The 15,886-nt window shown below is 39.4% G+C and overlaps 1 protein-coding gene across 2 annotated transcripts in view; it reads left to right on the forward strand.

The window, feature by feature from the left end:
• The window catches only part of LOC133576496 (A-kinase anchor protein 7-like), a 71,047-nt gene extending 63,218 nt beyond the window's left edge, over positions 1-7,829 (forward strand). Inside the window, exon 9 of one of the 2 annotated variants that reach the window (XM_061929773.1) lies at positions 6,688-7,829. In XM_061929773.1, the coding sequence (XP_061785757.1) occupies positions 6,688-6,872 (185 nt within the window). In that variant the 3' untranslated portion in view covers positions 6,873-7,829. The remainder of the gene's footprint in view (positions 1-6,687) is intronic. The other variant, XM_061929774.1, reaches the window with a different exon arrangement.
• Positions 7,830-15,886: the final 8,057 nt, after the last annotated feature.

A 15,886-nucleotide genomic window follows, 5' to 3' on the forward strand; every position in this document is an offset into this window, starting at 1 on the left:
CATAAAACCCAATAATAATAAAAAAAGCGCCAACAAATACTCCATTTACATTTTGTGACTTGAATATTAACCAAGTATTAGCCATATTGTTATTATAAGCACTAACTCAGACAAACTATTTATAGCGGCGCTGTGATCAGGAGCATGTGTGCCAATGTTGACATGATCGACTGATCTGCTGCTTCTTCGTTTCCTTGCTCGTCAAACTTTATTGTATATCATAGATCATCCCTCTCACCTGGATAGTAGAAGCATGAAGACGTATCACAACAAGTTGGTACACTTTGACAGCCAATTTAGACCCAGAAACGGCGAGAACGACACAAAAAGACACTTGGTTGCACCTTTTCTTAGCAAGGATTATCCTAATGACTGCAGACCCTGCTGTGCAGTAAGTGATGTTTTATTATGATTGTTGGCCCTCATAAAGTCTACAGTGAGTAGTAATCAGTGATAGAGTTGACAAACAAGCAAACGATGTGATGCGCCGCGTATGCTTAAATGAGCAAAATATGTCAATATTAAATACCTGTTACTACGTTACATATATACTTACATCATGTCTATAAAACCTTAATGGAGGTGTTTGGGTGTTTTTAAGGGCTTTATAGGTAGAATAGAGCGTCTTCCATAGGCTCCATTGTAAGCAGACTTTTGATCGCATTTATTTCCGCAGTACCTCCGCGGAACCCCAGGGGTCCTGGATCCCCTGGTGAAAACCTCTATCTTAACCAACTTCATTGTGCTTTTTGTTATGAAATCACAAGATGGCAATAGCTGCATTTGAAGCATCCAGGAGCTTTATCAAGTTCTGCATGTGCTGTACAACGTTGCTACCCAGTCCCAGTCCATATGTGTTACACTCGCCGTGCTGTTGTTTACCACCAACTATTAATGTTGACTCAGCAGTTTTCTCTTTAGTGCTATTACAACGTTGGTTGTGTTGCTACTGTGTTCTACAAGATATTAGCATGTGGCCAATAAGGGCTAAGTTTTTCTTTACACTTTGTCATGTACTCCAAATCATTATTAAAGTCAAAAGCTTGGTTTAAGAAACTGTTTTCCACATGTCAGCTGCTCTTCCTCTTCTTTGCGGTTTTGGTGAATAAATTGAAATCCTTGACGCTATGGTTTACTGCAAGTTAGCATCAGCAGCTTCAGTTTGAGACTGAAGTCAATATCTTGTGTCAAAGGCATTTCCTGAGGAAGTTGCTGCATCATCATCATCATCAGTGTTGCAGAAGTCTGCTTCATAATGTCTCTCCTGTCCTTGGTCTTTTACTGACCCTTCAAGGTGGTTTCTTGCTCATTCCTTGTCGCCCATCCTCCCTCTCTGCACCTGCTGCCTTCTTTCCCCCACTTCAGACCTCCATTAACCCAACTATCTCTTCTGTTTGTTTCTTTGTCTAAATCTCAGCCCAAAAAGAAAAATGTCAATCCGACACGTTATCACTATTTTACTGCACAACGTTAACAAATTAGTTACGCGGTGCTACCCTCAACAGTTTTATTCTGGCTGTAAATGAGAGATGGGGCTCTTTTTGATTGTGTGTTGATAGCAAATGTAGCTCACATCTTATTAAAAAACACCTTCTACCGCATGGAAGGTTCTTGAAAGCCTGACTGGAATTTGTGTCAGAGAAGTGGGCCGTTAAAGATAAAATACGTGTGTCGGGCTAGTATTTGAAGTACTTGAGTTTTTAAAACTTTCCAGAGTGTAGCTCAGTGCCAGAATGTAAACATGCACATCTGTGTCACTCTTAAGCTTTAAATCAGGGGTGTCAAACTCAAATACAGAGTGGGCCAAAATGTAAAACTGAACAAAGCCGCGGGCCAAGGTCCCAAAGAAGTTTTGCATTGAATATTGAACAAGCAAGGCTTATATAACTTTATATAGTGACATGCAAAATCCAGTTTCAAATAATAATAATAATCATTTAAAAATATCAATGGCATATCAAATACAATTTAAATACAAATGTACTGCCTCTTTTCTATTTGCAGCCTTCTGAGGTAAATATCAACATTAACTTTTTCCACAGGCTAATAAGTTAGAAACCAACCATTCAGGACTTTAAACTGCTCAGTTTGCAACACACTGATCTAATCTGATGTGCCCAAGCCAGATACCTGCCATCTTTTCTTGGATGCTAGTTCATTAATGTCGGGGCTCAGGCTTTGAGCTGAGGCATCTTTCATTATCGAACAAAGTTGTTCATCAGTCATTATATCTCGTCCACAGTCTTGGGGGCGTGCTTTAAAGGCACTGCATTTATCGTCCTCCACGAGCTGTCGTCACGTCTGCTTTTCATCCATTCCAACAACGTGCCGGCCCGATCACAAAATATGTGCGACTTCAGCACGCACACACACGTAAATGCAATGCATAATTGGCCCCCCCCTGGGGTGGGCGGGGTTGGGAGGGGCACTGAAATTTGAGAGTCTCCCGGGAGGGCTGGCAAGTATGAGAATTAGCGGTGAATGCGGTGTTACCGCCGCTGAATATAATCGGCAGGCCAGCTCTAGTGTTAATTTGATATCGCCTCAAGGGCCAAGTGAAATTTGTACAGACGAATGGGTACCAAATTCCGTACTTTTTTTAGGTACTGACCGAATTCCATCAGTACTACAAAGTATCAACTTGATACTTTGTAGTACTGATGGAATATTATGTGACTTGATTATCAAGTCACATAAAATTCAAAGATTCCATATTTGGATACCTTTGTTGAACCTTGCACGTGACATCAGGTCCGGTTGCTGACTCGGAGGCTCCAAACAAGCTTGTTGCTCAATGCTAATTGTGCATGCTAGCAACTTCTATTGTGGTGTTGGGTTCTGTTTGTAATCAGTCTCAATGGTATAAAGGTCATTCATTAGACAGGGGTTTTATCAACACACCATTTTGTGTGTCTGTAGCTTTAATGCTAATGATCTGTTTGTCTATGTGCTGTGTACTTGATCCACTTTTGAAGTAAACACTGTAACTGTGCACTTGTCCAATGTAATAGATGTCAGGTATATCACATAACATTAGGAGTGGGACAGGAGCGTACAAATATTAGCATATAGCTAACTTAGCTATGCTAGTTTTGTTAACATTACATTTGAACATTATGCTTAGTCAGCTTATCAGCAGAAAAAAAACTCAATGATCATACTTACTTCCTGCGTCCATAATTGACTAACGAAGGTTGGCCGAGCTACAGACTGCACTTCAGGATGTGTAGCAAAGCCTGAGGAATGAGTTATTTCCTTCATGAACCTAAAAAGCGAGCGTTTGAGCATCTCAAAAGTGTAGCAAACAAGAGAAGGAGATGATGAACACATTTTACGGTTAGAACATCATTAATAAGGAAATTTGTTGGCATTTTCTGTGAGTACTGTTGACTCTTCAAATAGAAAAAAATTGTCATTCTGCTTTCTTAAAACATTTAGATTAGTTTTCTGTCACTGCTCATTTGTGTTAAGTTAGGAAGCAAACTAACATCTTCAGCAACTTTTGCATGTTAACAAATATACACTATTAAACACAAAGTGTTGTGTTAGCACTTTCTTTATACTACAATTATCGGCATTTGTATTCATATGATTCAAGCTGGAGTGAACACAAACAGCAGGGCAGGCATATGATTAAAGTCCTGAAGGAGATTGTTTATTTGCATTTCGATGATTACTATTCTTCGTTTTGCTGCAATGACATTCATCATTCATTAGAAATTCAATCATGTGCTTGAAAATAATTAACATAGCCAATCAAAGCCATTTTAACATGAAGAACTCGACTACTTAAACACTCCCTTCAAAATGTCTGTCGCCATGACAACCACTGATTCACAATTTGCCACTGAGTGAAGCAAAAATGTATATAAAGTTGTTTCAAGAATTCTAAATAGTTTGAACTTTGTTCGCATCTCCTGAATGGGCAACAATTATTTAGGAGGTTTTGTGCATAATGGACTATTTGTTTTGCCACACATGGAAACCATGAGACATCCCAACATATCCTCATGTCCTTTCATGTTTTTTTAATCAACATTGCAATCAGGAAAATAAATGATTGCCATGATGAGGTTTATTGTTATGAAAAAATGTGAAATTCCAACTAACTAATCAGTGCATTGAAGGTCAATCATTCAAAATATAGACTTGCCATTAAACTTTTGTTGTTTTTTTCTGGCCTTGTTTGATGCAGCAAAACCTTGCAGTGCTTGTTTGTTGTAAAGAGCAAAAAATAATTAGATGCTGCTGCCTTACAAGATCATCAGTATTTGAAGAGGACTTTTGATTCAAAAAAGATGCTAGAATAAAAGACATCACTACAGACGTGTGTTTTTGCAGGGTCTCTGCAAGTTAAGTCAAATTTTAAAAGTTTTTAAGACCAAAATTAATACAATGTATCATCGATTTCACATGAAACTCTAATCTGGCTCATGTGAGCAGGCTACTGTAACAACACATTTTGTTATAAGTTACACAAACGTAATCAGAGTCACCTGTCTCTTTTAAAGTTGTACGCATCATTGCAGTGACTATCTTTTCAAACTGGGTGCAGCACTAATCTCCCGAGTCAGTTTTGGCAATGCACATCCATCTTCTTCTTCATTTTATTCCTGACATGACCATTTCTGTTTTTTATTTCAGCTTGTGTTCACGTCTCATAGACAAGGCAATGACAACAATCGCTCTGACGTTTACTAGAACCAGGAAAGAAGCACCTCCTATTGACTTCTGATTGGTCATTATATGCCGAGCTCAAGCACATGGCTAATTTCAATATGATATGTGTATTTATAAGGGGGCGTGGTCTGGGACCAATTTCAAGTTGATTGCAATGTAAAAAAAAAAAATGTGCTTGGCTTTGTGCGTGCTGACACTTTAATACATATGAATTTTTACTGAATTTGAACTATTGTCTTTTTTTATTAGGAATGCCACACAACTCTTAATACATGAGGCCCCAGGCATTGTTTGTTCAATAGACACAAATGGTTGAACTAACACTTACAATCTCACACAAATAACTCGGATTTTGTATTGGTGGGTAGCACCCTCAAAAACCCAAACATTTAGAAGTGTATGCATTCTTTTTAAATAAAGATATCGTTATATATTTTTAAGAACTTTCATGGTCGTAGTTAAGACATTTAATGAGATTTTTTTATCAAATATAAGACATTTCAGATTTTAAACTGTAAGACCCCCGTACATTTTACACGATATTACCAAAATAAAGTCCTTCATGAAAGTTGATTTGTCATTTTACAAAAATAATGTCAAATGACAAGGAAACAAAAATGTTTACAAGAATTAAGTTGAAATATTACAAGAATTAAGATGTAATTTTACGAGAATCAAGTCTGAATATTACAAGGAAAAAAGTCATGATATTACAAGAACAGAGGTGAAATGTAGAGATGTCCGATAATGGCTTTTTTGCCCATATCTGATATTCCGATATTGTCCAACTCTTAATTACCAATACCGATATCAACCGATACCTATATATACATTGGTGGAATTAACACATTATTATGCCTAATTTTGTTGTGATGCCCCGCTGGATGCATTAAACAATGTAACAAGGTTTTCCAAAATAAATCAACTCAAGTTATGGAAAAAAATGCCATATTTATTATTGAAGTCACAAAGTGCATTATTTTTTTTAACATGCCTCAAAACAGCAGCTTGGAATTTGGGACATGCTATCTCCCTGAGAGAGCATGAGAGGGTTGGGTGGGGCGGGGTTGAGGTGGGAGGGTAGGGGGTAGCAGGGGGGTATATTGTAGCGTCCCGGAAGAGTTAGAGCTGCAAGGGGTTCTGGATTTATTCTGTTGTGTTACGGTGCGGATGTTCTCCCGAAATGTGTTTGTCATTCTTGTTTGGTGTGGGTTCACAGTGTGGCGCATATTTGTAACAGTGTTAAAGTTGTTTATACGGCCACCCTCAATGTGACCTGTATGGCTGTTGACCACGTATGCCATGCATTCACTTGTGTGTGTGAAAAAACGTAGATATTATGTGACTGGGCTGGCACGCAAAGGAAGTGCCTTTAAGGTTTATTGGCGCTCTGTACTTCTCCTTGCGTCCGTGTACACAGCGGCGTTTTAATAAGTCATACATTTTACTTTTTATAACCGATACCGATCATTTCCGATATTACATTTTAAAGCATTTATCGGCCGATAATATCGGCAGTCTGATATTATCGGACATCTCTAGTGAAATGTTACAAGAACAAAGTCATACTATCAGAAGAATTAAGTCATTTGGTTTATTTAAATCATGTAAAAAATATTTACAAGAACAATAAAAATCACCCCAAAAATGTGCACTTAAATAATTACACATGTGAATTTTAAATCCAAAATGGTAAAGTGAAGTGTTTTTTACGATTCGCGAGGAGTACTAAGTAGTGGAGCAAAAATGTTCATAAGTTACAAGAGCACTTCAAAGTTCTACTTTACGAAAATATGTTTTTGGGATGAGACTTCCACAGTAATGTTCAAGGAAAAATAGCCTTTTGGTGTTCACATTGGAATGAAAATGCTGACGTTACAACTTCAATTGTTATTTTACGACTTTTCTCTGTGATATTTGGAAATGTATCATATTTTCCTTCGCACGCAATCTATGTAGTGTTTTGATCAAACCATCACAGAGGTGTGCTTCTTTTCCTAATCGTAGGTGGGCGTCGCCGATCAGAGCTTGATGAGGCGGAGCTCCTGAGGATCAGTAAGCGATTGGTGGACGATGCTGTCAATCGGGCTCTGCAGCAATACAAACAGGAAACGCTCCAGAATGGGGGCGGTCCCAACGTGCCTGCGGAGGGAACAATAACAAAGACAGACGACACAGACGCCCGGAAGTGACATCATTGGACATCTGAAGGAGTCCGTGACCGGGCAGCTTGTTGTCCAGCAGGCTTGACGGACTGAGAACGCTTTGAACGCTCAGCTCCAAACCAGCGCGCTAACCTCCAAGGCTAGCCCGTCATGCTAGTTTGACTCAGGTAGCAGCCAAAAAAGTGCCAATTGCTCGTCGCTTTTTGTCTTTGCTAATTTGCTGCTTTGCGTCAAGAGTTGTCGCTCACATGATTTTTTATGTTTTTTAACTGAGAACCAGTCAACCATTGCGCAAAAGACATGGTGAGATTCCTAAAGCATAACATGTTGCACGGCGCTACGTTCGCCTAACATGATTTGTCACTACACGTGTTTGACTGCCGTCCTGGAGGGAGACAATCATTGTCAGCACAAAAACACTAGTCATGTTAGCGTAGAACCACAGTGGACTACGCTACGCTACAGGACGAGTGCTTCTCCTTTACTATCATGACTTCCTGTTAGTTATTTTGTACGATATTACCACGTTAAGTCTTCGCTGACAATGCACAAATCTACTTTATTCACTATTACACCTCACTTTATTAACCGCTGCGTAATCGTAGCCATGCTTGATGTTTACTACTGTTGACGCTAGTTTAACACTTTTCAAGCGATGACTGAAGACCTGTCGCCCCCTAGTGGCCTGGAGCCCAGCTCATTCACACACAAGCATGGACGTCACTGTGAAACTTAAAGGACAATAGTTCACACGTATAGACGTTATGTCAAGTTGGGTGAAAGAGTTGCGCTAAATCTGCATTTTTATCCTCTAACTTTGGCCTTTTTTGGGAGAAAACTAAATGCTTCCATTGCGTGATTACGACATAGGTTATCCCTTTTGTATGTCATTTAGCAAGTAGATTTTTTTTGTTGTTGTTTCTTATTTTGGCAGATTGATTTTGTTTTTGTTGCCATTTTTTGTTCATTTAATTTGTCAAATTGATTGTTATAAATGTGTTATTATTTGGGTTTTTTATTTAGTTTGGCAAATTGTTTTGGTTTTGTGTTATTTATTTGACACATGTATTTAGTTTTTTGTTTATTTGATTTGGCAAATGTATTTTGTTTGTTTGTTTAATTTGGCAAAAATAATTGCTTTTTGTTTATTTAATTAGGCAAATTGTTTTTTTGCTCAGTTGAATTGGAAAATGTATATATATTTTTTTGTTTAGTTTATGGTGAAATGAGATCAGATGCTTTTATTTGTAATTGCACAAAAAAAAAGTACAACAAATGTCAACAGTCAACCCTTGCGAGAAATAAAAATTCCCATTAAAGGGGTAGACAGGACAGGAGGTTATTTGGGTTGCCAGGTGAGCGGCGCCCCGTAAACATAAGAAAAGAAAAAGGAAGGAGAGAAAAACATTTTTTTTTTGTTTTAATTTCTTATTTAAGTTGTCAAATTGATTTTGTTTTTTTTTAAGTTAGCAAATGTATTCTATTTTAATTTGGCAATGGGTTTTAGTTGTATTTAATTTTTTGTTTCATCATTTGTTGCTGTGTAAGAAACATTGTGTATATCCAATTATTTGTGTTTGTTTTTATCCAAAATTGATTTGGCAATTTTTTTTTCACAATTTAATCATAATTCCTCACAGTCTAAGTAAAATCAATTATCTACAATTTCTGTTGTTTTTATACAAAATAGGTTTTAGCGCATAAACAGGTGGTGCATACTTCTTAATGACAAAAATATTTTCTTTGCAATGAAAAAGGAGTGAAATAAAACTTCAGTTGTTACTTTTTATGTTGGATTTGATTAAAAGCAAACAAATGCGCTGTTCCTCCATCTGTGTTGTAAACAATCTTTGTCCATTGAACTTGTGGCATCCTGAAGATGTTTTTGACAGAAAAAAAAAATGTTGTCCTGCTTATATGCTAATATTTTGCTATGCTAGTTTGCGAGTAGAAGAAGATGGCAACCGTTCATCTTTTCAGTGCTAAACATTGAGATCTTGTTCAATGTAGCTTTTGTTTGATTTCCTGCAAGACGTCATTAAGACTCAGCAAAGACCAACGTTAACTTTCAGATGAAATATTGTCCAACTATAGGATTTCATGTCACACTCTGTCATGTAGAGCAGTGGTTCTCAACCTTTTTTCAGTGATGTACCCCCTGTGAACATTTTTTTAATTCAAGTACCCCCTAATCAGAGCAAAGCATTTTTGGTTGAAAAAAAAGAGATAAAGAAGTAAAATACAGCACTATGTCATCAGTTTCGGATTTATTAAATTGTATAACAGTGCAAAATATTGCTCATTTGTAGTGGTCTTTCTTGAACTATTTGGGAAAAAAAGATAAAAATAACTAAAAACTTGTTGACAAATAAACAAGTGATTCAATTATAAATAAAGATTTCTACACATAGAAGTAATCATCAACTTAAAGTGCCCTCTTTGGGGATTGTAAAAGAGATCCATCTGGATTGATGAACTTAACTCTAAACATTTCTTTTAAAAAAAGAATTCTTTAGGATCAATATTTATGGAACATGTCCACAAAAAACCTAGCTGTCAACACTGAATATTGCATTGTTGCATTGTAATGAATGGAATAGCCTACTTGATTTGATGTTCAGTTTATGAACTTACATTCATATTTTGTTGAAGTATTATTCAATAAATATGTTTATAAAGGATTTTTGAATTGTTGCTATTTGTAGAATTTTTTTTTTTAAATCTCACGTACCCCTTGGCATACCTTCAAGTACCCCCAGGGGTATGCGTACCCCCATTTGAGAACCACTGATATAGAGGATCTTTGACGGGTCTGTTTTTGCAGTAGTTCCTGTGAAATAGAGGATCTTTGACTTTTTATGCCTCTTTTTGCAGCCACAGTTTTTTTTTGTCCTTTGCTCAGCGTTAAAATGTCCATTTTAATTGTATTCAATTTCATGAAAACAACAAATATTTTTAATGACATGTCACTAAGTTCTTAAAACTTCAAATCCTCTTAAATACACTTGTCCTATCAGCCTGCTCTATCTTGTCTATCTCTCTCTCTCTCTCTCTCTCTCTCTCTCTCTCTCTCTCTCTCTGTTTATGTGTGTGTGTGTGCGTGTGTGTGTGTGTGTGTGTGTGTGTGTGTGTGTGTGTGTGTGTGGGGGCACATTATTTGATCAGTGTTTCTCCATGAGGGACTGTTTTGTTTTTATCATCACAGCAAGTAACTCTTGTGTGTGCAAATGTCCTTTGTGTGTGTGTTTGCTTTTGGGGTGTGTGTGTGTGTGTGTGTTTTTTCATTTTAACAATAAAAAAGAGGATATGAGAATCCAAAGTAATATCCGTGTCTTGACTGTCACTTCAGAATGAAAAGCAGTAGAGTTCTCCTGTTATGAGGAAGATATTTGACTGGTTTTATGCTAAAGAGTTTCCAACATGATGAAAGATTGTAATTAATTACAGTTTTAATTGCAACAATCACAAATCACTTTGCATCAGTGATTAGCAACACTTTCATTTTGGACACGTCACAGTCACACACACACAATGATGTACAGATGTTACCTTTTTTGTATTGTAAAGAAAGATTCAAAACATCCATCAATGTTTATTTATTATAGCTGCATATCTAATTTCCGTATCTCCTACATCCATTTCCTTTCTTTCCCTCCTCCATCCTTACTTTGTCTCCTTTGTGATCTCCTCTGCCTCTATCCTCCACCAGACCCTTGCCTCCTCTCATCCTTCCTGTCTTCATCCTTTCCTGTCCTCCTCAGTTCTACCTTGATAGGCGGTCATCATCAGTAAGGTTGAGCAGATCATTTCACACATACCACACAAACAAACACACACACGCGTAGAAATATACGCGCACAAAAGACAGGGACACACTGGCTTCGCCCCAAGTGCACCCCATCACCATGGCAACAACAGATGAGGAAATGGAGTGAGTGGTGTGTGTGTATAAATATATTTGTGCGTGTGGCTCAGAGATGATATTTTCCCATTTGGATGTGATTGAATGTGAAGGAAGAACGCTGTTGTTGTAAACAGTGTGTGTGTGTGTGTGTGTGTGTGTGTGTGTGTGTGTGTCTGTGTGTGAGTTGGGGGTTGGTGTCAGAGAGGCGTCAGAGATTATAGATAATATGTAAAACTATTTAATACAGGGGTGTCCAAAGTGTGGCCCAGGGGCCATTTGCGGCCTGCAGCTAATGTTTTACCTTTACCATCATTCTAAAAATACTAAAAAATGTGTTTAAAAAAAACATTAAAAAGTGGAATAAAACAGCAATTGGGTGAAACGCAACGAGAACAAGTTACAATGTTGACTCTAATAACACCATTTTTTTAAATAATTTCTCCAAAAATAATAATGAATCAAAATCAATGTTGCTATGAATTATTGACTGATTTAAGGACAAAAAGGACATACAATACATGAAAAATATATTTAAACATTTTTTGTATTATTATATAAATTGTTTTTATAAACATACTAAACTAACTACACTATCTATTATCTGAAGCTGATAGAGAGATTTAAGTGTTGAATGTAAAAATGAGTGAGGCACTTTTGGATCCCTAAGAATGTTAGTGAAATTAAAAAACACCTGTCTTTGCTAAAAAAACAATAATAATAATCAATTCAAATCAACGTTGCTATGAATTATTTACCTATTTAGGTATCCAATTACTTCACATCAAATATTCCACTATGAAAATCTTTTTTGGGGAAATATTGTATATTTTGTATTTTTGCCAAAAAAAAAAAAAAAAATAGGGTTTTGACAAAAAAATCATTCATCCATCCATTTTCTACCACTTGTTCCTTTTGGGATCGCGGGGGGTGCTGGAGCCTATCTCAGCTGCATTCGGACGGAAGGCGGGTTACACCCTGGACAAGTCACCACCTCATCATAAAATGTAAAAAAAAGAAGGGGACGGCGTGGCAAAGTTGGTAGAGTGGTCGTGCCAGCAATCGGAGGGTTGCTGGTTACTGGGGTTCAATCCCCACTTTCTACCATCCTAATCACGTCCGTTGTGTCCTTGGGCAAGACACTTCACCCCTTGCTCCTGATGGCTGCTGGTTAGCGCCTTGCATGGCAGCTCCCGCCATCAGTGTGTGAATGTGTGTGTGTGAATGGGTAAATGTGGAAATACTGTCAAAGCGCTTTGAGTACCTTGAAGGTAGAAAAAGCGCTATACAAGTATAACCCATTTATTTATTTATTTAAAAAAAAAAAAAAAAGTATATATATATATATAGATGTAAGCACAAGTTAACACTTGCAGGGCATTACTGCCTGACGCACCTCCGACAGTGCCATGTGGTGCTGGCTGCAGGGTCATCAGCCGGGAGCCACCTTTCACGGATGTTTCGCTCCTTTAATCCCGGAACATCTCTGGGTGGTGGAGCAGCGACAGGGACGTCTCCCTTCCGCCCCCTGCAGCCAGCTGAAGGATCCATACTGTACCCACATTCTAACCCCGGTATTATTGCTGTTGTGTATATGGAATGAGTCCCAAGGGACTATGCATGGCAGGGACGTCCATCTCCCTGAGTCAAGTGTGGGCCTTACCGCATACCATAACATGGCAGCAGGGAAGTCTCCCTACTGCCCCATCTACGCGCCTTGCTTTCCCCACGCCTTATCGTTTCTTCTGAGCCACAACCAGAAGCTCCCTTGTTCTGCCTCCTCTGCCAGGGCTTTGAGGGCCTTCTTTAGATTGGAGCCTTTAATCCCGAGGGACTTTAGGAGCCGCTGGGTGGACGCTCCAGTGTAGCCTCTACAGCCAACTTCTACTGGATAGGTGAAGGGCCTCCATCCTGCTTGTGCACACTCATTTGCCAGCTCTAAGTATTTGTCCCTCTTTCTTTCAAAGGCAGCCTCCATTCCCTCTTCCCATGGTACCGTTAATTCTACCATGATGACAGTTTTAGTAGAGGTGGACCACAGGACAATGTCTGGGCGTAACAAGGTTGTTGTGATCTCTTGAGGGAACTTCAACTGACGATCTAGATCAGCCTTCATGCTCCATTCTCCGCCAGCTGACAGGAGGGACTGGATGCTCTTGCTGCTGCTCTGAGGCTGGCCACCTTGCTTGACAAACTTAATCAACCGCTGAGCTGTTCCTGGACTGGCCCCATTTGCTTCCACTCTGCGTGCCTCCAGGATTTCAGCTAGCTTCCGCAGGACGCGGTCGTGCCGCCATCCATACCGGCCCTGCGACAAAGCTACCTTGCAGCCAGAAAGAATGTGATGCAAGCTTGGGTTCTGGGAGTCACAGAGCTGGCAGGTCACCTCTGCCCCATACCACACATGCAAGTTCCCGGGACTGGGGAGGGTATCGTACGTGGCCCTGATGAGAAAACTTAGCCTCGCCTGGGGCATCTTCCACATGTCTGCCCACGTAACAACTCTGTTGACAACGGCCTCCCAATTGGTCCATCTCCCTTGCTGCTGTTGGCCCACAGCCTTGATCATGTAGCTCTCCTCTTCCATCTTGACCACTTCTGAGATCACCAGATCTTTTCTTTCCTTCCTTGAGGCTTTGGACCACATCTTGGATGCTGTTACCCATCCGAAGCCGGCTCTGCCAGACTGTATCTGTCCTACCATCTCCTGGTGTTTCAGTCGGACGATGGCCTGGTCTACTGTCTGCGTCGCATTCCACTTACGCCCTGTACAGACTTGGGTCTTGGTGTTACGGACAGACGGATCAGGTGAGTCTCTGAGCTCAAACACGAGCCTCACCTTCTCCTGTTTGTAGCCCAAGCTGATGGATTTCAGTGGCAGCTTCAGGATGGTTCTTCCAAACAGCGCCGTGTTGGAAAGACATCTGGGAAGGCCCAGCCACTTGCGAATGTAGTTGTTGGCTATATATATATATATATATATATATATATATATAACTATGTCTCCCGGCTGGCCTGGGAATGCCTCGGGATCCCCCGGGAAGAGCTGGACGAAGTGGCTGGGGAGAGGAAAGTCTGGGCTTCCCTGCTTAGGCTGCTGCCCCCGCAACCCGACCTCGGATAAGCGGAGGAAGATGGATGGATAGATGGATATATATATATATATATATATATATATATATATATATATATATATATATATATATATATATATATACACTATATGTAACACTCTACATGTTGTGTTAATAATGTGTTAAACTCATCTAAACAGAAGTAAAACTCAACCTATGGTTTTGTCTTGTTGGGAGAATTACTTGCCATGGCTTTGGACTTGGTATTTCCATAATGTACCCTTTTCTTTGTGCATTCCTGCTTGCTATTTTCCCGCTTCTGGCTAATCAGTAAATACAGAAAGCAGCCACCTTGTCCCGCATGCTACAGAATGGCCTAAGGGTCAGCATAAACACAGACATCCCACTGAAAACCAACTCTTCCCATTCAGCCCATTGGAGTTTGAGAGGTGCTGCAAAGAGGAATGGCAAAACTGCCCAAAGATACTGGAGGTGTGCCAAGCTTGTGGCATCGTATTCAAAAAAGCTTGAGGCTGTAATTGCTGCCAAATGTGCATCAACAAAGTATTGAGCAAAGGCTGTGAATACTTACATACTTGTGATTTTTTTGTTTTTTGATTTGAATAAATTTGCAAACACATTAAAAATCTTTTCACAGTGTCATTTGGGGGTATTGTATGTAGATTTTTTAGGGCAAAAATAAATGTATTCTACAAACCCTGTTTCCATATGAGTTGGGAAATTGTGTTAGATGTAAATATAAACGGAATACAATGATTTGCAAATCCTTTTCAACCCATATTCAATTGAATGCACTACAAAGACAACATATTTGATGTTCAAACTCATAAACATTATTCTTTTTTTTGCAAATAATAATTAACTTAGAATTTCATGGCTGCAACACGTGCCAAAGTAGTTGGGAAAGGGCATGTTCACCACTGTGTTACATGGCCTTTCCTTTTAACAACACTCAGTAAATGTTTGGGAACTGAGGAGACACATTTTTTAAGCTTCTGAGGTGGAATTATTTCCCATTCTTGCTTGATGTACAGCTTAAGTTGTTCAACAGTCCGGGGTCTCCGTTGTGGTATTTTAGGCTTCATAATGCGCCACACATTTTCAATGGGAGACAGATCTGGACTACGGGCAGGCCAGTCTAGTACCAGCACTCTTTTACTATGAAGCCACGTTGATGTAACACGTGGCTTGGCATTGTCTTGCTGAAATAAGCAGGGGCGTCCATGGTAACGTTGCTTGGATGGCAACATATGTTACTCCAAAACCTGTATGTACCTTTCAGCATTAATGGCGCCTTCACAGATGTGTAAGTTACCCATGTCTTGGGCACTAATACACCCCCATACCATCACAAATGCTGGCTTTTCAACTTTGCGCCTATAACAATCCGGATGGTTCTTTTCCTCTTTGGTCCGGAGGACACAGCGTCCACAGTTTCCAAAAACAATTTGAAATGTGGACTCGTCAGACCACAGAACACTTTTCCACTTTGTATCAGTCCATCTTAGATGAGCTCAGGCCCAGCAAAGCCGACGGCGTTTCTGGGTGTTGTTGATAAACTGTTTTCGCCTTGCATAGGAGAGTTTTAACTTGCACTTACAGATGTAGCGACCAACTGTAGTTACTGACAGTGGGTTTCTGAAGTGTTCCTGAGCCCATGTGGTGATATCCTTTACACACTGATGTCGCTTGTTGATGCAGTACAGCCTGAGGGATCGAAGGTCACGGGCTTAGCTGCTTACGTGCAGTGATTTTTCCAGATTCTCTGAACCCTTTCATGATATTACGGACTGTAGATAGTGAAATCCCTAAATTCATTGCAATAGCTGGTTGAGAAAGGTTTTTCTTAAACTGTTCAACAATTTGCTCACGCATTTGTTGACAAAGTGGTGACCCTCGCCCCATCCTTGTTTGTGAATGACTGAGCATTTCATGGAATCTACTTTTATACCCAATCATGGCACCCACCTGTTCCCAATTTGCCTGTTCACCTGTGGGATGTTCCAAATAAGTGTTTGATGAGCATTCCTCAACTTTATCAGTAT

Source organism: Nerophis lumbriciformis, linkage group LG34 (genome assembly GCF_033978685.3).
Source record: "Nerophis lumbriciformis linkage group LG34, RoL_Nlum_v2.1, whole genome shotgun sequence".
Taxonomy (NCBI): Eukaryota; Metazoa; Chordata; class Actinopteri; order Syngnathiformes; family Syngnathidae; genus Nerophis; species Nerophis lumbriciformis.